The sequence below is a fragment of the Malania oleifera genome, chromosome 6 (genome assembly GCF_029873635.1).
Source record: "Malania oleifera isolate guangnan ecotype guangnan chromosome 6, ASM2987363v1, whole genome shotgun sequence".
NCBI classification, from domain to species: Eukaryota; Viridiplantae; Streptophyta; class Magnoliopsida; order Santalales; family Ximeniaceae; genus Malania; species Malania oleifera.
The window spans coordinates 168,495-190,773 of record NC_080422.1 but is presented as its reverse complement, the minus strand read 5'-3'; the positions used below and the strand labels follow the sequence as shown (position 1 = coordinate 190,773).

At 39.8% G+C, this 22,279-nt stretch overlaps 1 protein-coding gene across 5 annotated transcripts in view; it reads left to right on the top strand.

The window, feature by feature from the left end:
* Positions 1–22,279, top strand: part of LOC131158794 (uncharacterized) — a 146,570-nt gene that overhangs the window by 54,158 nt on the left and 70,133 nt on the right. For all 5 annotated transcript variants that reach the window (XR_009137509.1, XM_058113660.1, XM_058113661.1 and 2 more), the window contains exon 14: positions 9,437–9,534. Coding sequence is in view for 4 of the 5 variants with exons in the window: in XM_058113660.1 (XP_057969643.1) it covers positions 9,437–9,534 (98 nt within the window). In the remaining variant the exon portion in view is untranslated. The remainder of the gene's footprint in view (positions 1–9,436; positions 9,535–22,279) is intronic.

Sequence of the window (22,279 nt, the reverse complement as noted above, 5' to 3'; positions counted from 1 at the left end):
ATTTAGAAAAGGGTGAGTTAGTGTGTGGGGATAGAAGACTTGCAAGCATGAATAAGAGTAATGTCGTCCCCAAGAGCGAAATAAGCTCCTTTCCATTCATCCAACCTCCTAACCACTCTTTAAAAGACCATGTTTCTAAAAGAATTAGCACAAGGGTGTCCATCTAAAGGAATGACTAAATAAGTGATGGAACTAACTCATAACACCACAAGTAGCAAAGCTAGCGAAAGGACTCGAGTTAACCATAATAATGACAGTGCCATTCTTCAAGAAGGTCTAATTCACAAGTTTGTCTTTTTGTTATTACTTTCTCAAAGTTTCCAACTAGGAAGAGGTAATCATATTTTCTCTTGGAAGATGTTTTTGGGGGTGAGGGATTTTGCATTCTCTCGTTCCTTTGCTCTTTGTCTTTCTTCTTTTAATGATGATATGATTTCCTCCTCTAATTCCAAATGGCGACTTTCTTTCTTGGGATTTTCATTTTAGATGGGATTTGGATGATAAGGATTTGGAGGAGCTTTCTTATTTGTTTGTTGTGTAGTGTTGTCATATCTTTAGTAGGAGTGATGGTAGGAAGTGGGTTTTGATTTCTTAGGGGGATTCGCCTTGTAAATCTTTCTTTGCTCCCCTTGTTAAGTTTGATGTGTCTTCTCCTCTTCATCAGTGCATATGGGTGGCTACTATCCCTTTAAGATTTTTTTTTTTAGAAAATGAAATTTATTGAAGAGAGGAGAGAATTACAACCTAGAAGAGGACGAGATCCTTAAAGTGGGAAGAAGCAAAAGACTAAAACTAAGAAAATAAAAAAATTTAAAAAGAAATGAAAAAATGAATAAATTAAATAACTGCCACACCTTAATTTGAAACATCCCTCTTTTAGCCCTTTCCTTCATAATTGATGGAACTCTTTAATCTTGTTAGTTCTCGCTGCCTTCTAAACATTTTTCTATTAGAACCATCCAATTGAACTTCTTTTCCCCTGGGTCAGCCAGCTACAATCCTACATCATGTAGAGTTTTTTAAGCACCAACATCCATTCTAATTTGCTTCACTTCAGTAGGTAATAAACCATCCCAACAATGATTAGTCACAGCCAAGTCCACACCCAACTCCCCCTCCCCAAAAATAGAAACAACCTCTAAATCTTCGAGCGGAGAAGGGGGTATGTAAGAAATATTCCCTAGGGCATCAGAAGAATTGGAAATATAATCCATATTTTCAAGAATCTAATCCAACAAAAGACGACTATGACAAGCAAAGTCATTGTCATAGTCACAATCTTCCTTCGAGATATACCCCGCAAATTTTTTTTCCCCTTTTGAGAATATTACCTCCTTTGTCTAAGCCAGACTCATAAAAATTCCGAGATTATTGAACATAAAACTTTTTAGCATCATCAATTTTTAGTTTCCCTTCCTGCGAACATGATTTCTTACAACTATTATGGAATTTTTCATACCTTTCCATTCCTTTCACGCTGATCTGGCACTTACACACCTTTTTCCACTGTCTTTGTACATTATTTTTCATCCTTTCTATCCCACGAAATACCTCCACCTCTGGGCACGACCCATTGCTCAAGCTTTCCTCATTCTGTCATCCATCCGATTGCATCTCCGGCGCTCATGAGAATTATTGACAATTTGTTTATCCCTTGCTCCTGACAATTGAGCGTTCTGATTTTGCCAAGAAATTTCTGGAAAAAGGCTAGCTACAATTGAATAAGATGTGGCAAATTCATAATTTCTTTGCTTGTCCACTTGCATAGCATGCATATTATCATAGGGGAAAACCCCTTTATTTATACGACAGTCTCCTACAAGTTGTATCTGGGACTCTCTGCTTGTTTTGTTAAAAGAGAACACTACCTCTTTAATCCCCACAGTCTGATTTATTTGGGCCCCTTTTGTACAAAGAGGCCACAATAACTCACTAGATGGGCCAAGTCTATTCAGATCTTTAAAACATGTCCTGCCTTCTCCTAGTAGGCCTACGAAGCATTACCTATACTGAAAAAGCCACTACTCTGAAGGCCATCATTCTTGGGCCCAATAACTTAATGAGATCCTTTACCTAATAAATCTGCAGTACAAGGATTAGAAGGCCCACCTCTTTGGCGAAATTTTCACCTCCTTGGTTTATCATGCTTGTGGGAAACCCTTGTTCTTTATATCTCCAAACCACTGTCATCATCTTTTGTTGTCGATCATATTCTGCCACTGTTGGGCTACCTTCAGGATGGGTGCCTTCTTTGTTCCCGCAATTAGCGCACCTCCATCCATGCGTTGACAACTCCAAAGGAGATTTTCCCTTAACGATCTCGCTCCACAAAATCTTTTTCCTTTTTGCATCTTCTATATTAACTCTCTCATGTTTAGAACCAATCAACACAATTCTTGCTACCAAATCCTGTAGACTTTCCACAACGCTTCTCCAGTTACCTCCTTTCACCCTTTGGGAGCAAAAATCGAACATAACTGTACTCCTAACTCGAGAAATCTGTCAAGCTAGGTCAGCCTAATTGCCCCCACACGATTGAATTGTCGAAATCTCTTTCTTTCGACAAATATGCTGAACTGAGACCAAACCAAAGTCGCTGCAGAATCCATTGTATTGCTGACTTAGTAGCCCTCACCCATCGGTTTCTTTTCTTGTTCCTCTCAATCAAAATTCATAACCACAAAATCTCCTACCCTCGACTTCAATTTGTACTAATCCCTGGAGATTCGTCTGCATCATGGCTGTTGAACAATTTCATGGTCAATGAAGAAAAGGTTACCATGGTGAGAGAGATATCTGTGCCCCTTTAAGATCAAGACATTTGTTTGCTAGTGGCCCTAAATATAGTTATCACCAACAATTTTGCTGAGTAGGAGGTGTTCTAAGGCCTTTTTGTCCAGATGTGTGCTTTTTTTTGTGGGAGTTGTTTGGAGAACATTTTTCATTTTTTTCTGCACTGCTCATTTTCTTGTGTTCTGTGGAGAAGATTATTTTGAGTTCTTGGTGAAGTTTTGAGTGTGTTTGAGGTTGGTAAAGGAGCTTTTAGTTATTCTTTTGTTGGTTTTGGGAAGGGTAAGGATGTTGCAAGGTTGTGGAGGTGTGTTCTTTTTGTTGTTTTATGGAGACTTCAATTGGAACATATTGCTGAAATCTTTTCTTGTGAGCGATCATATCTAGATTTACTCTGGGAGAGGCTGGGTGTATGGCTTCCCTTTGGGGTTTTGGTGCAAGGTTTTTTAACAACTGTTTCTTATTGTGATTCTGTGGCATTATTGAGCTGATTGTTTTTTTTTTCTTTCAATTATTTTCTTCTTTCTGTCTAGTCCTCTCTGCAATTTCCCATCTTGCTGTTCTAATAAAGTTTCATTTTCTTTGAAAAAACACTACTAAAAAATAATTTTGTTAGACAAGCACTTTACCTAAAAGTTTAAGTTGTTAGGTTGTGGACCAATAATGTAAATCAAGCTTCAACACTCTCCCACATGTTCAGCCTGACAGCATGTGGAGATAGAAACGACCAATGAATAACACCCATTATGGGGAATACCAAATTTTTTTAAACACCACAAAATAAACGTGGACAACAAGACTAAAACCCAGCATCTCCTGATAGCCAGCTTTGATATCATGTTAGACAATCACTTTACCTGAAAGTTTAAGCTGTTAAGTTGTTGGCCAACAATGTAAATCGAGCTCCAACAAATTCATCTTAATATAAATATAAATATTTTAAAAAATTGACTGTTGACATACCTTTGCATATAATTTTTGCATGACCAAGGTGTATGGGTGTGCAATGTTGTGCCTAATCTATGAATGATACTGAAATTTTTATTTGGTTAAGGCAATAGTTCAGTTCTGTTTGCTCCTGTATTTTGACAAAACAAAAAAAGAAATGAATTTTTTTTATGTGAGTATTGTAATGAGCAAAATCAATACAAACAAAAAACAGATTAAGTGTGTGTGTAATATGCTTTATGTATCTTTCTAATGTCTATGTATGCACAAAATAAATTTTTTTGCCATGTGTCTATGTATAGAAATTGTTTTTTCAATTTATTATATTTTTTCTAAATTGAATATTGTTGTCAAAATAAGGCCTCTTCCAACAATGCACAACGGAATAAAAAAATTGTTGTAAAGAATCAAACAAGCACTTGCAACAATCTTAATGGTGATAAACAGAATATATCTACAACCACAACAGTATAAAGAAAGTAAAGATAAAAGCAACGACACCAGGGATTACGTGGTTTGGCAAAGCCTACATCCATGGGAGCAATTAGCAAGAAATTTCCTTATGAAAATCAAAGATACACACTCAATGATCTTCTCTCCTTCTCTCACCCTTCTCTTACTCTCATACATGTCAAAATATGGTCAAAAGAACATATAAAACAAGCCCTTGGAGGTTTCCCTCCGAATCCCCAACCGTCACAACGTTTACATTCAAAATTCAAATATTTTCTCGCAACCTAGAATCACTCGTCGACGAGAACTGGGCACTCGTCGATGAGACAGAGAAGACCACTCGTCGATGAGTCTTTAAACTCTCAGATTTTTTGGCTCTCGGTATCTCCTCGTCAATGAGTACAAAGTTCTCGTCGACAAGTCTTTGCTGCTACCCTGCATCGAGAACACATCCATATGTTTTTCTCCCTTTGTTTATAAACCCTTGAAGTATAAGAGCCACATCATAAACAACAATCTCCACCTTGGCGATTATACGCCCCTTAGGAGAACTCGAAAAACATATCTGACTGCTCCACCTTGAACTCGAAACGCTCGGTTGGGATCGTCTCCCTTCTAGCACGTGGAGACATACACCAAGTCCGAGCAACGCCGTTTGAACTTGCTGATGGCAGTTTCAGGTTTTACCATCAACCCCGATACAGTTGTAGATTCAATACCCGAAGACATCATCCTAGGCTTCCAACAAGACCTTTCCACAACAGAAAACACAAAAACTACTGCAAGCCTTGTATCACAAATGCCCCCTCTATAGTCTTCAACGAAACTAACAACTAACAGTTCACTTTGTTGCTTGCTGAAACACCCTATTGCACAATCATGAGTGACCTTTGACATATCCCAAAAATCACAACCCATCCTTGGGTACCGAGTGGTAGACGTTGCATATTGATTCTCCACAGAACCCCCTCTGAGACTTCAAACAAAGTCTCCCTGCGGTTCGATCCATAAAGCCACCGTGAGATAACACCAATCTCGTAGCCTTGCCCACAAAACCATCCTGAGATAACACTAATCTCCCTGCAGTTTTGTCCATGCAAATCAGCAAACCAAGACTCACCTTGGGCGTGCCCAACACATTCATGTCAAAACCTTTCAACAGAGTTTTCAACTGATTAGCCTCAGTCAAAGCCTTTCCAACCAATAATATGTTATTCACACACAACAGATACATTACTCCATGGCATCCTATCACCCTCTTCCAAATTGGAAGCCTCACCAACTGACACACTTGAGTAGTGGTTTGATATTACACATGAGCCCATCGTGATCCTGCTGGTCTCCCGAGTTGAAAACTCCCTACAATATGAACTATGTCTTCTCTACCCTGAGTCTGTTGCTCCACCTGCATCACATGCCTTTTCATACCGTGATACTGTTGACCAGAGATAGAACTCCCTGCATTTCTGCCTTGAGTCCCTAACTCCACCTGAATAACATAATTGCTGTTGCCGCAGTTTTCTGGCATTTGTTTCTCTTCCTTCACATGAGTACGCTCCCCCATGACTTTATCAACAAAAGTCATGTCCTCGATCACCCCTTTGTTGGCCATAGGATCACCCAGCTTGCACCCATCTTTCTTATACCCCAGAAAAGTGTATTGTGCGAACATCACACCAAGGATGGATCCTCCATCACTAGAATAGTGCACCAGTGGACATCCACTCACAACCGAGTAGTCTACCACAAATCCTGCCCACAATTCACCTGCAACTTTCCCATCCAGCGATACCTTTGATGATTGATCACATGAGAAACGCGCCATACTCACTGACTTCACGAAGAAGTACCCTGCAAGCCCTGCATATAAACTTCCCAGCTCACAAAACTTCTTGAACAAAACCAACATACTCAGCCCCAATGTTTGACTTGAGAACCTCTCTCCCTAGCTGGTTCTCCACCTTAGCCATTGCATGAAGTACATCAAGACCCTTCATGATAAACTCACGAAATACATATGTCTATCCCTTGATGCTATCATCATCGGTTCCTAAACATTTGAAAACATGTAGTCATCCATATGCTTTAACCGCATATGCCACAAGATATACGATTCAGATTCAACGGCTACAACTGCACCTACAACCTTAACATCCTGTACTGCATAGATATTTCCCGCTACTTTACCTCATTTCATCACTATCGAGTCATTTTCACACACTTTCATTTCTCCACTTTCATAATTGTAACAATATCCATTATAGTCTAAAATACCCAATGAAATAACATTCTTCCTTAGACCCGATTCATGCTTTACATCACATATAGCTTTTACAATACCATTATACATTTTGATTTTGACATTTCTAATAACAAACATTTTGCATGAAATATCATTTTTCATCAAAATTCAACCAGTATAAACTGACCTGTAAACGTGAAACCATTTTCTAGGATAAAAGTATCCGGTATCTAAGATCCAAGAATCACCCATGAGGCACTTTGAACCCGATGAAACACATAGCATATCTTTATCACTACATTCTGAATCTTCCTCCACTACACTTGCAAATTTTGACGAACCCTTAGACATATATCAGCATTCCCGTTTTCGTTAAACTAATGCCAGAGTATTCTCATCCATGACATGATACAACACGCCACAAGCCAAACAAAATAGAATGATTGCTCCCAGTTCATTCCAAGTCACTACATCCATGCTATCTGGTTGAATTTTGTATAAACCTTTCACCATACCTTGTTATACCAGAAGATCCTTCAATGCAAAGGCCATACAACACGCTCTGATACCAATTGTTGTCAAAATAAGGCCTCTTCCAACAATGCGTAGTGGAATAACAATAGTGTTGTAAAGAATCAAACAAACACTTGCAACAATTGAAATGGTGATAAACATAATATATCCACAACCACAATAGTATCAAGAAAGTAAAGATAAGAGAAACGGCACCAGAGATTACGTGGTTCGGCAAAGCTTACATCCACGGGATCGATCGCCAAGAGATTTCAATATGAAAATCAAAGATACACACTCAATGATCTTCTCTCCTTCTCTTATTCTTCTCTTACCCTTTTACATGTCAAAATATGCCCAGAAGAACATATATTATAAGCCCTTGGAGGTTTCCCTCTGAATCCCCAACCGTCACAGCATTTACATTCAAAATTCAAATATTTTCGCAACCCAGAAGCACTCGTCAACAAGAACTGGGCACTCATTGACGAGACAGAGAAGACCACTCGTCGATTAGTCTATCCACTCGTCGATGAGTCTTTAAACTCTGAGATTTTCTGGCTCTCGGTATCTCTTCGTCGAAGAGTACAAAGTTCTTGTCGACAAGTCTTTGCTGCTGCCCTGCACCAAGAACACATTCATATGTTTTTCTCCCTTTGTTTATAAACCCCCGAAGTATAAGAGCCACACCATAAGCAACAAATATCTTTTTTAGTTAGAGGGGCTCTATCGGCATTGGCCTTGTATTGCATGCCCTTGAAATTTGTGTCTCACGTTGCTGGTGTTTTCTTTCCGCTCACCTGTTTAAGTTTGGGCAATGGCAACAAGGTTTGGTTTTGGGTGGATCCTTGGGTGGGAGAGGTATTGTTGGAATCTGGTTTAAACTCTCTTCCCTACATAATGCACTCATTAACACCTTTCTTTTTTCCCCTTCTGATGGAGGCTTTCCTTGGGATTTCCACTTTTTTAGGAATCTCAACAAAGAAAGGTTGTTGAGTTGACCACTCTTTTTAGTGCCTTGCGTCATTTTGTTCTGTTTGGGGGCACATGAGAGAGAGTGGTTGGGCGATTTGCTATGTCTTTTTTCCCATCAAATCTTTTTTTGCTATTCTCAAATCTCCCACCTTTTTCGTTGGAGCCACATCACTTGGAAGGCTAGAGTTCCATTGAAGATTCAGGTCTTTTTCTGGACTGTGACTCTGAACAGGATTAATGCACATGATTTACTGCAAACCAGAAGGCCGTTCATGATTCTCAAGCTTGACATGTGTGTGATGCGCTGAGAGTCCAACTAAGTGACCGCCTCTTCCTAAATTGCAGTGTTGCTGACCACCTCAGGAGAGTTCTCATGAAGCGTGGATGCGACCTTGGACTGTGGATTACTTTTTGCTTGTGAGATATGGGGGTTTAGAAAGAGTAGGAAGGGAGAAGTGCCATGGCATAGTGTAGGCCTTTGCTATTTTTTGAATCTTATGACAAGTGGCATGGCATAGTGTAGGCTTTTGGTATTTTTTGATTATTTTGTGTCGAAAGAATGCGATAACCTTCAATGATTGCAACACCTCCTCGGGTTTGTTATGGGTTTGCCTCTCTTTGGTTCCATTCTTTTGGGTTCTTAACATTTTTGCTTCTATCCGATCTTTTTAGGAATTGGGAGGTGGTGCTTATGTAATTATTTTTGGCTGTATTTCACTTTCTTGTTGGGAGGACATCTTTTTCTCTCCTTATTGTACTTTCTGGGTTTGTTGTCAATATACCTCCTTTTTCTTATCAAAAGAGTATCTTTTTTATATAGACTTCCTGTAACAGGTGATAAAATGACACCCATTACAGGGAATGATACAATAATTTTTAAACACTGCACAATAAACGCAGGCAATGAGAGTAGAACCCAGGACTTCCTTGTAACCAGCTTTGATACCATGTTAGAATACCACTTTACGTAAAAGCTTAAGCTCTTACGTTGTGGGTCAACAATGTATATCGAGCTTTAACACTCTGCACGTGCAGGCTGGCAGCATGTGGAGAGATAAATGAACATGAAATAACACTCATTACAGGGAATAAAGTAACTTAAACACCAACAATAAACGTGAGTAGCAGGACTAGATCCTAGGATCTCCTAACCAGCTCTGATACAATGTTAGATCACTTGACCCAAAAGCTTTAACTATTAGGTTGTTGGCCAACAATGTATATCAAACTCTAACATACGCATAGATTTTCATGAGTCTTATTTGTTAGGGATGTGTAATTATGGATATTTTGAAGAAGTCAATAATATTTATGCAGAGCATAATATTTTATTCTCTTTAACATATTGCACTTTTATATATGGTGTATATTATTGTTTGTTAGTGAGACTTGGTGCTTTGCTGGATATTACATTGTGTGTTTCAGAATATTTTATAGAAATTATTTATGAATTGCAGTTTTTTAACTTTGCTTAGTTTAATACGTCATTCAAGTTTATTTGATGCATTTGTCCAGGTCATGGTGAGGCTCAAGGGAAGCCAGGTGTTCTTTTGACATTATTCCAATATTCTGGACGTGTTGCAAACCTGACAGTAAGCTTTGAGGCTCTCCAGGTAATGTTTTCTTCATGCTAGAAAGTAGAAATATTTGATGCACAAGGGTTTCATTTTTAGTAATCATGGTTGACAGTTTGGTTACTGATGCATGTGTAAGCAACGTATGCATTATAAATGAATTCTGTCTGATTAATGTAACTGAGTTTGTTTTGAGTTCCAATCCATTATTGAAAGCACAGACCCTAATGAAATCTCTCTGTCTGTCTGTCTTATCTCTCTGTCTCTTATGGATATCAATCTTGTGTATTTCTTTCTCAAATCTTTCAGTAATTGCTTAACAAATTGTTTTCGGAACATAGCGACAGAGGACATGCGTTGCAAAACAGTCGAGACCAGAGGCAAGTCCTGTATTTGAGAGTAAAAAAGGTTGGTTGTGGAAACTTTTATTTTCTTGTTGGAGTAAAATCCTCTTCCCAATTGATTTGGAAATTTCTGGTTTTGGGTGGTGCTTCCATCTACTACAAGCGGTAAGTTCTTGGACACTCTGGAGTTTTGGGGGGAAAGGATCATTCCATCTTCGCACCTGGGGGTTGGATGGTTTGCTATGGAGATTTTGTGATGGTATTGAAATCAACGAAAGGTGGGGTTTCAGGCACAGACGTTTGGTGTTTGTTCAGATGAGAAGAAGAGATCTTGCTGGAATGAGGTAGTAAAAGGTTCTGCTCAGCCACAGTTATGAAAAATGAGGATTTTTGTGTTTATTGTGCTTATAATATGCTGTTGGCACAGGGAAAGAATCAGGTGGTTGGAGTTGTTGAGGGGTGGCTAGGTTTCAAGAGCCGTATAATTGGGGGAGGATGGCTTGGCTGGTCCTCAGCTTGAAGCTGAGCTATTATGGAATGGACCAGGTATTTTTCCTTTTATCTTCAATTTGGGCCAACTATTAGAACCTCTTGGCAGTCTTTTTAAGGTCCAGACACAATGTTCACATTCTGGTACTTGGCAGTCTTTTTAAGGTCCAGCACACAATGTTTACACTCAGTTATATGGTGGGCTGAACCATTTAAAGGGGGAGTCATTAATGAGCATGCCCAAAAATTAGGTCTGGGAGCAGAGGGATAATCATGTCTTTCCAATAGGTTTGCTGCACAAAACATGATTACCCTCTTCTCCCATATCTAATTTTTGAGCATGCTCATTAATGACTGCCCCTTCTTTAAATAGTTCCGCGTTACGCCCACTGCTTGTACCAGAGAGTGAACATTGTGTGCTGGACATTAAAAAGACTGCAAAATGTTGTTGGCCCAAATTGAATATAAAAGAAAAAAATTACCTGGTCCACTCCAAAATACCTCAGCTTCAAGCTGAAGACCAGCAAAGCCATCTTCTCCCTCTGATACTTTTCCTGTAAACCCTAGCCACCCCTCAACAACTCCAACCATCTGATTCTTTCTCTGTGCCAGCAGGATATTAGCGCAATAATCACAAAAATACTCATTTTTCATAACTTTGGATGAGCAGAACATTTTCAGGCAGCTCTCTTCCAAAACAAATTCTACGAAATGATTTGGGGGTTCAAGTGGAGTCAGAGCCCTGCAATTTTTGGGGGTCAGCACCTTCCAAAACTTCCAGTTACAGTTAATTTTCTGCTGGGGCTAACAATTCTGAGCAACAGTTCGAACAGGGAGCGATCATGCTTTGGAGGGGCACAAAAATCATCTCGTGGTGGTGTGTGGATGTGGGACATTCAAGCGAGTACAAGGTCAGAATCTTAATGATGAGTTGTGCATGCGTGATGTTTAAGGAACAAAGCCACTAATGCAGGTGGATTGACAAGATCAATGACTGTCTACTGGTCTTGTTTGTTAAGTGAAGCTGCATGATGCGGAGCAGAGAACAGGGAGTTATATTGTGAAAAGTAATTAGGGGTGAGCATTCGGCCGGTTTGGGCAATTCAGTCAATTAACCGTATTAACCAAATATTTTTGGTTAACAATTTTCAATAACCGTACCGACCGAATTAATCTTACTAATCAACCATTACCTGACTGAACCGAAGTTTTGGTTAATTCTGTTAACCAAATTTAACTGAATCAGATTGGAATGGTTCGATGGGGAGGACGAGGCCACGGAGAGGGTGAGGCGATGCAGCGTGGGCGAGGTTTGACTGGTCCAGATCAGCAGATCAAAGTCCAGCGGCGCTCAAGGATGCTGGAGAGTGGAGGCAATGAGGAGGGCTAGGCGAGGCAACAATGAGGTGAGCTGCGTGTGAGCTGTGACTGGTCCGGATTGGCAGATCCAGGTCCAGCAGTGCTCGAGGAGGTTGGAGAGTGGAGGTGACGGGGACGGTGATGCCACGGCAAGGTGAGCTGCATGTGAGCTGCGACTGGTCCAGATCGGCAGATCCAGGTCCAGCGGTGCTCAAGGAGGTTGGAAACTGGAGTGGAGTTGGAACTTGGAAGACGGAACCCGGAAGGAACCTTAATGAAATCCCCTCCTTGTTAGAGTTGTATATATTAATTATTATTTAATTCGTTTAATTCAGTTAACTGAAATTAAAATTACCCCAAACCGAACCGAAAACCGAAAACTGAATTTTCCCTAAAATAAAAACCGAACTGAACCAACTGAATTGAATCGGTTAATTTGGGTAATTCGGTTTTCACCGAATTTTGCTCACCCCTAGAAGTAATGGTGGTGATAAGTCTTTGGATGCTAGAAAGAAGAGTCTTATAAAGTTTATACTTGTTGGGTGGCTCATTGCAGGTAGGTCTTGAAATGAGGAATTATCTTGATGATACATGAATTAAGTCTGATGTGTGGGTCAATAAAATTTTAGAAGGAAATATTACTGTTAGTTTTAGCATTAATGTTAAAATTTAATTTGTGATATTTCTCATGTGCCGACAGCTCTGCTTCAAGGTCTAGAGGGTGTCTTATTTTTGAGGATGATGGTTGCAAGTGAATGATCAAAGTAGGGATGGTATTTTACCCACCCATGTCTCTCCTTTGGTGCAGATAAATGAGAAGGATCTTCATGCTCAACTTGTTACGGACAAGATGGGCTTGTGGTTATCTAATCTTCAAGGACAAGAAGTATGATTGGATGGGGGTAAGAGTGAGGTGAAAAAGTGAGGGTGAAGATCTCTTCTTCTCTCATCTCGCTTTTTCTCGTTATCATGGTGCTGTTAGTTATTGCTGCTGGGGGTTTGTTCAGTCTAGATTGAAGGGAAATCCTTTGATCTGAGATTGGATAAAGTAAGGAAGTTTGGAGCTCCATTGGTTCTTGAGAAGAATCGGCTACACGATCAGTGGGTACAACTTTCTTCAGTTGCAGAAACATGGTTCTCACAGCTTGTATGGTAGCATTGTTTGCCTTGTTAATACGTGCAGTTAAGCTGTAATACCGCTAAAAAATAGGTTAATTTTCCTACTGATTTTTAATTCTGCAGAACCTAGTTCCTGTACCTCTATCGCAACCAATAGCAAGGATCTCCTGCTTATGCTTTCGTATCTGCTACCACGTCTTATATTTAATTGAGAAAACAAACACCAAGATAGGCACTCCAATTAGCATGATATGCAGTGAATTTCTTCTAAGATTTCAAGTACCACAATGCTTGGTGATCTAACTATACTGCGAACTTCCTGTATTACCATGGGATTCGCTCTTGGGCAGAACAGCTCCAATTCCCAAAGCAATGCACCACACTGTGGTGAAGGAATTGAGGTGAAGAACTTCTCAAAATCTTGTAAGTGTATGACACATACCCGTCATCAATTGTTTGATCTTCTCAAAGGCCTTGTGCCCTAGTTCGAACATTCACAAGTTTTTTTTTTTTTTTAAAATATTATTTTTTAAATTTTTTATTCAGGTAATCTGCGAGTGGAAATAGGGAGCTAAAATTCTGTATGAACCTTTTATAAAAAGTGGCCAATCCATGAAAACTGTGACATCCCCAGTGGACTGGTACTGGCAAGCCTTTGATTGCTCAAACTTTTTCAATGTCTACTTTTAATATATCTGCTAAAAAATAAATTTATATTCAAGGAACATAACCTCATTGCACAAGAATGAGCACTTATTCATATTCACATAAGAGTTCCTCTTAATGAAGAACATCCACGACTTGACAGAAATAAGCTAAATGCTCTTCTTTTGTCTGACTAAAAAAAATATCATCAAAATAAACCACAAGAAATGTTCCCTAGAAAGGTTTTAGTACCTTGGTCATTACCCTCATGAATGTGTTTGGTGCATTCGAATGGCATCACCAATCACTCAGTGTCCATCTGGTCTCTTGAATGCCATGTTCTGGTCACCATGACTGCCTAAGTTGATTGTAGTTGCTTCTCGAGTCCATCTTGGAGAATACTTTGGAAACCACCAGAATATGGAGCATGTCATGCAAACAAGGAATTGGGAAGCATTATTTACTGTAATTTTTTTTTTCCATACACATGCTCCATGCTCATCCACTTAGGCGTGAGCAAGGCAAGAACAGAACAAGGACTCTTACTTTAGTGCCCTAACCCTCTATTCAGCAAATGCTGTACCAGTTTCTCCATTTTAGGTCTATGTGATTGCGGCATTGGCAAGCAGATTTTTGGTATGGCTGCACCAGACTACGGATTTATAGCATGCTGAATGCTCTTTGTTGCTAGAAAACACCACAGTAATTCATCACTAAAGATTTATGTCGAAATTATCTTGTACATTACGTAATATTTAACTAATTTATGAATTTCATTTATGTTAGGCAACCAATTTACCTAAAGGCCTAAGAAGTTAGGTGGTGGATGAACAATGTATATCAAGCTTTAACAATTTATATTAGCTGTATAAGTTTTATAATGTTATTGCACCTTATACACTGTGTGCATATCATTGAAGCATTATTATGTTTATTAACAATTTATAAAATTTTATAAAATAATTCCATGCTTTACTACTAATATTCATCATTTTTTTCTAAAAAATCAAAATTGAATTTGATATTGACATCGAATTTCCATAGTTTTATAGACTTGAAATTTTAATTGAAATCAAAGTTTAAGACCTTGCTGTCACCCTCCTATATTAACTTATTCACCTAGTAAATGTAAGGGGAAAAGACACTAACCTTCCTTGAGGTTTAGCAAAAAGACCATAACCTTCTTTGAAGTTTCAAAAATTCCAGGGACCTCCCCTGAGGTTTGTCAAAAAGACACAAACTTCCCCCTATATTTTGCAGACAGACAAATTTTTTGAGGGGATGTAACTCCCCGACCCGCCATGTGGGCCTGGGGTGCTACTTTAGTGACGTTTGTGTACCTGATACCATAATCATTATTACATTGCAGCGGAAATAAATAAAATAATCTCCATAATCCATTACCAGAGTTTTATGATACTAACATACATCAGAGTCTCCCAATGCTCATAATACAAACCATAGGGCAATACTAAAACTAACTCAATCCATACACCCATATTACATACTCAGCGGCTTTAAACCCAACCTAAATATAGTAGAGTTCTTACTGACACTCACAAAAATCTAATTGGCTATCAACTCACCCTGGAGTTCGCTAACCTCGACCTCGAAATGGTCTTGAATAGATCATTTGTATATTGGGATAAGACACTTCTCAATAAGGCAGATTAAGTTAACATCAGTGTGTGGTCAACATGCATTAGGTGTTTACAAAAAACATCCATCCTTCATTTAACTGAAAATAACATTTATACTTTGTACTCACTTTCCACAGTTGAAAATATACATCTCATTTCCATGGTATAAACAATTCAGTAAATAAATGGTATCATTTACATAAATTTATAGATATGCATAAAAGACATTCCCTATGACTAACGCCATTTACTTCCCCCATGACATGGGTTGTGCGGCCCGAAGGCTGGACTAAGCCTGGGGTGATCAACTCAGACAAAGTCAAAACATACGTCTGCATCTAACTTCGACTACGTAGGCATTCGTAATTTGCTTGTGGGATTCCGATTGCCCTACCACATCCTGAAAGTCCGGGCTTCCAGGGAAGGTACGCCCTTTACTGAGGTTAATCGGTTGAGACCACCCTACACTTTCATCTAGAACAGTGTGGGTGCACATGGGCAAATACTGATTCTCTAGCAATGGTACCGTGCTCATAGCATAACTGGTCCTCAGGGTTCCTAAAGCATATCACGCAATTTAAGTAATAAAATAGTATTTCAAACTCATTCCATATAAAAATCGGTCATATTATAAAACGCGGCCCCTGACCATCATATACCACTCGGCTCACAGCTACAAAACATAATCTCGGCCCTCGCGGCCGTTATATAAAACTCAATTCACAGCCACTATATCAAATCCCGGCCCTCGCGGCTGTCATATAAAACTCAACTCATAGCCGCTATATCAAATCCCGGCTCTTGCGGCCGTCATGTAAAATTCCCTGTGTTTTCACGAATAGTTCTTGTATTTTACAAAATTTCCAGTATTTCACAAATAGTTCCATAAACTCGGTTATACAATAACCCTAAAATATTATCCATCTGCCACACGATTCCAGTATACAATATATCCCATTTATAACATCAAACCAAACTTTCCACCATTCATTTTTACTCAAAATACCATATCATATATCTTAGGTTTGAAAAATCCATTTTGAATGGTTGGTTTTTGAAATAACAACTGAAAAGATAAATATACATATATAGCATTTCAATTATTTCAACTTTAATAAAATTCTTGACTTAACTTAATCCCCTTACCTGGCTTACTGGAAAGCCTTCTGGAAACCCAAATCCATGCCCTATGGCGTTCAAAGCTCAAAACCCTGAAATGCATTTTCCCTAAATTAATCATCCCAACCCACATGATACTTATCATTAAACATTCCCTAGGCCCCCTTATACTCCAAATCAACAATAAAATTCCAAACCTACTTACCCTGGTTTTGGAGTGGTGCCTGGAAAGACCCTGTTCAAAAATCTAATCCGTTAGACTTGTAGAGATCTTCCCTAGATCCTTGTGGTAACTTCCGATCGTCGAATCTGGTGACAAACGGCGAAGAATCGTAGAGAGAGAGTGGGGGGCGCCGGTTTAGAGAGAGAGAGAGAGAGAGAGAGAGAGAGAAATTAGGTTTCTTGACCATTAAGCAACTAAAATATCTATTTATAGGCCATTGACTCAGCCAACTTCGTCGATGAACTGCAGAAGGATGTTCGTCGACGAAAGAATGGGTTCGTTGACGAACGTGAAGCCTGAATTTCTCTCGGCATTTTCCTCGTCGACGATGCCCGAACTTCGTCTACGAATTGCAGAAGGGACTTCGCCAACGAAAACAGGGAGTTCGTCAATGAATCTTGCTGATGCCATTTTAAAAATTTCCTTACTTATTTATTTCCTTTATTTTTTCGAGTTCGGGTTTCTACAATCTCGCCCCGTTATAAGAATTTCGTCTTCGAAATTTGCTAACTGTTACTGTTTCACCTCCTGAACTCACAATTCATCTCTACCGAAGAGTCGGTAGCCACCCATATAGCGGCCTCGTCTCAAGTTTATTAGATACCCTCACTTATGATGGAGGAATACCGTGGTTACACGTAATGTCTCGGAAGATTACAATACTATACAAAACTCTCCCAGAGACCATTCAAATACGAAATCATAACAACTAACAAACTAAACACACCTACCTTACCTGACCTACAAATAAAACTAACACTTATCTGTGCTACCGTACTGGTCTGTCTAACACTGATCTTCTTTGAAAAGCTGTGGGTATTTCTAGCATATTTCTGTCTCTAACTCCTAAGAAGCCTCCTCAACTGCATGATTACGCCATAGCACCTTCACTAACGGCATATCCTTGGTACGCAGTTCCTGTATTTTCTGATCCAAAATATGAACTGGTACCTCCTTGTATGCCAAAGCATCCCTGATCTCCAAAAACTCATAACTTATCGCATGCGAAGGATTTGATATGTATTTCCTCAGCACTGATACATGGAGAACATTATGAACCCTAGATAACGTTGGGGGTAACGCTACTCGATAGGCAACTGGACCAATCCTTTCTAGGATCTCAAATGGCCCAATGTACCGAGGGCTCAACTTGCTTTTCTTCCCGAATCTCATCACCCCTTTCATTCGAATAATTCTCAAGAATAGCATATCACCGATCTCGAATTATAGCTCCTGTCGGCAAGTATCTGCATAACTCTTCTGTCGACTCTGTGCTGCTTTAATCTTGTCCCTGATAAGCTCGACCTTTGCAGAGGTCTGCTAAACTAATTATGGCCCCCAAATCTGCCGCTCACCTTCCTCATCTCAATACAACGGAGATCAGCATCGGCGACCATACAAAGCCTCATATGGTGCCATCTCGATACTGGTATGATAATTATTATTATATGCGAACTCAACTAACGGCAGATATCTAATCCAACCACCACCGAAAGCTAGTACGCACGTCCGCAACATATCCTCCAGAATCTATATGGTCCTCTCGGATTGCCCATCTTTCTGCGGGTGAAACGCGATACCGAAGGTGAGTTGAGATCCCAAGGCATCTTGCAAACTCTTCCAGAACCGAGAAGTGAACGTGGATCTCGATCTGAAACAATGGAAATCGGGACGCCATGAAGTCGTACAATTTCCTACACATAAAGCTTTGCTAGCCTATCCATAGAGTAACTGACTCTGATTGGGACGAAATGTGCACTCTTGTCAGCCGATCCACAATAACCCAGATAGCATTCTGCCCATGCAAAGCTGAAGGCAACCCACATACAGAGTCTATTGAGATATGCTCTCACTTACACTTAGGAATATTAAGTGGTTGCAACGGTCCCGCTGGCCTCTGGTATTCGGCCTTCACCTGTTGACACGTTAGACACTGCGTAACAAAAAAGGCGATCTCTCTTTTCATATTAGACCACTAGAAAGATTCCCGTAGATCCCTGTACATCTTTGTACTCCCTGGATGCATTGTATATAGAGAACCACGTGCCTTTTCCAGGATGGTTCATTTAATGTCAACATCATTTGGTACGCATATCCTGGTGTGAAATCTCAACACCCCGTCATCTGAGATATTGAAATCTGCATTCAACCCATCATGTATTCCATTCACAATCTCTGCTAGCTTTGCCTCTTTCATCTGAGCTGTTCTGATCCTTTCCTGTAAAGTCGGTTGCACCACCAGGCTAGCAATGAATGCCTGGTGATTTTCGTCCACTAACTCCACACCCAACCTTTCCAGGTCCATCCCAATCTCTTGCTGAACTCCAACTACTGAAACTGATGCACTTACTGACTTCCGGATCAAAGCATTGACTACCACGTTAGCTTTTCTTAGGTTGTAACTATTGGTATAGTCGTAGTCCTTAATCAGTTCAAGCCATCTGCGTTGCCTCATATTCAACTCCTACGGGGTGAAGAAGTATTTGAGACTCTTATGATTAGTAAAGATCTCGCACTTTTCATTGTATAGGTAGTGTCGCCAGATCTTTAGTGCAAACACCACTGTTGCTTGTTCCAAGTTGTGCGTAGGGTAGTTTTTCTCGTACTCCTTGAGTTGGCGAGAAGGATACACAATAACCTTTCCCTACTGCATCAAGACACACCCAAATCCTTTTAGAGATGCGTCACTATAAATTACAAAATCACCATCCCCTGATAGAATGGTCAATACTGGGCTGTGACTAGTTGCTGCTTCAATTCCTGGAAGCTCTGCTCGCACTCACTAGTCTAGTCGAACCTACTGTTCTTTCTTGTAAGCTGTGTCAAAGGACTTGACAACCTGGGCAAACCCTCGACGAACCGGTGATAGTACCCTGCCAGACCCAAGCAACTTCTCATCTCATGCATTTTCTTTGGTCTCGCCCAATCAACTACCGCCTTTACTTTGCTCGGGTCCACTGAAATTTCTTCCGTTGACACTACATGTCTTAGAAATGCAACCTGTTCCAGCCAAAACTCGCATTTCTTAAATTTAGAAAATAACCTCTTTTCTCTGAGTACCTGAAGTACCAACCTCAAATGAGTTTCATGCTCTGCTGGACTCCTCGAATAAACCAGAATGTCATCAATGAACACTACCACGAACTGATCTAAGTGCTCGTGGAACACCTTGTTCATAAGATCCATGAATGCCGCAGGCGCATTCGTCAAACCGAACGGCATAACCCAAAATTTGTAATGGCCATACGGGGTTCGGAAAGCTGTCTTCAATACGTCCTCTGATTTCACCTTCAACTGATGATACCCGGATCGCAGATCGATATTAGAGAAAACCTGAGTGCCCTTCAATTGGTCAAACAGGTTGTTAATACGAGGTATCAAATACTTATTTTTCATTGTCACCTTATTAATCTCCCTGTAGTCGATGCACATCCTTATTGACCCATCCTTCTTCTTTACGAACAATACCGGCACTCCCCAGGGTGACACGCTCGGTCTGATGCACCCCTTGTCAAGAAGTTCCTGTAGCAACTCCTTCAGTTCCTTTAATTCAGCTGGAGTCATTCAGTATGGAGCGTTGGAAATTGGCGCCGTCCCTGGAGTTAACTCAATGGCGAAATCCACTTCACGATCCGAAAGCAATCCTAGTAAGTCCTCAGGAAACACATATGAGAAATCCCTTATCACCGGGATATCCTCCAGCTTCAGTTCCTCCTTCAGTGCTTCTTTCACAAATACAAAATACCCCTGGCAGCCATCTCAAAGCAACTTCTTCGCCTGAATCGCTAAAAGAATCTGTGGTGCAGAGCGCACACACAATCCGACGAAATTAGATTCCTGCTCCCCTAAAGGTCTAAACACTACTTCCTTTCTATGATAGTCTATACTCGCCTAACTGGATGCTAGCTAATCCATCCTCAAAATAATGTCGAATCCATGCATATCAAAGACGATTAGACTAGCAGGCAGCCTCCTCCCCTGATTCTCCACTGGATAGTTTCTAATCACCTTATTGCATACAAACATTGACCCTGTCGGCGTGACCACACCTAGCTCGACCTTTAATGACTGAGTCTCTATTCCGCACACTTTAATAAACCCTCGGGATACAAACGAGTGGGTCGCACTTGAATCAAAAAGCACAACAACTTTATTTGAAAGCACATAAATGTTACCTGTAACCAAGGACTTAAATTTCGATTTCGATGGTCTCAATTTACGGAAATTTCGATTTCGATTTCGATTTAAAGAAATTACGGAAATTTATAGTAAATGATGGAAATTTACAATAAAACTTTAGGAAATATTAGAATAGATGATTATGCTTAATATGGTATCAAAATACATTAAAAAAATGCATATATGACAAGTTTCTAGTGTGTAGGATATTAAACTGCACATCGTGAAACAAACTATGAACTGAAGAACATTCAAATGATTATAAAGTTTTGAAGCTATTCCTTTAAGATTTAAGGCAACAAATTATCATTTAAACAACTACATTTTCAATAAAAATTATACATTTAATGATCTAATACCACATGGACTTTCTTGGTGGCTCAAAGTCATCTCTCCTATCCCTATCATTAGGATTTCAAGATATCATATATTGTTTGCAATAATCACTCCATGTCATATAATTTCCAAAATATTGAGTATAGGTGTAAATGTGTTGTTCATACTCCTCCGTAGTCATCTGGTTCATGGCAGTTTCTACTCGGCCAGAAGATCTTCGTGTGCTAGGATTTCTTCTTGCAGGTTCTACTTGTTGTGTATGTCCATAGGATTGTTTTGCATTTGCATACTGGTCATACTCATACCCATATTCTTGACCTGTTTGTCGATACCCATAGACATGTGGTTGCCAATTTCCACATTGTTGTGCCTGCTCATTTGCATGTGAAAACGGTTGGCCATATGTAGATTGTGAGGAGCTGTTCTGTGTAGATTCATAACCACCATAACTATTAGAGTCGTGCTCTGTTCCTATACTCATAGATTCCATACTAAGGGAAAAGGTATCCTCTTCTATTTGATGCATCTTCCCTTTTCCTTTTCTACGACTGTACTGCCTATCAACTGGACGTGTTTCTCTTTGTGGACCCTCATCTTCTTGTTGGGAAGGACGTGTATATTCCACTTTTGGTCTATAATTTTGCCATCCTTCATTTCCTCCATAGTCCCCACCATCACCACCTTGCCCACTGCTACCACCAGGGTTAGATCCGTCACCACCAGCATCATTGTCGTCATCATCATCATCACCACCAGAGGACATAGTGGATGAAGTTCCATATCTAGATCCAAGATTCATTTGAGAATCATCACTACTAGATATTACTTCTTCAACCATTACCTGATTAACATCGATGCCAAAGTCATCTTGTGCATGCTTGGCCATTTGTGGATGGGGACTTCCGTCTCGTTCATCAAGATGGGATGGCCTAATCCATTGAAAAAGTGGATACTCATCCTCATCACCCAATTCAACTGATATGTCAAGAAGGTCCAGGGGATCTTGTTCAGCCACTTTGTCCATTTCGGCCTTCATATCTCTTATTCGAAGTTTCATGTTGTAATAACAAAAAACAAGCTATTGAAGTCTACTGTAGGCTAGTCTATTTCTTTGCTTTGTGTGAATGACTGCAAATGTGCTCCAATTTCGTTCACAAGCTGATGAAGATGCGGTTTGTGACAAAATGCGCAATGCTAGCTTTCTTAGGATTGGAGCACTTGATCCATACATCATCCACCAATCAGCTGTGCAAGATGTTTTAAGAACACAAGTTAGTATTTACTACTTAGTAGATTGTACTTGAAGTTTGTAACTTTGTATTGTACATTTA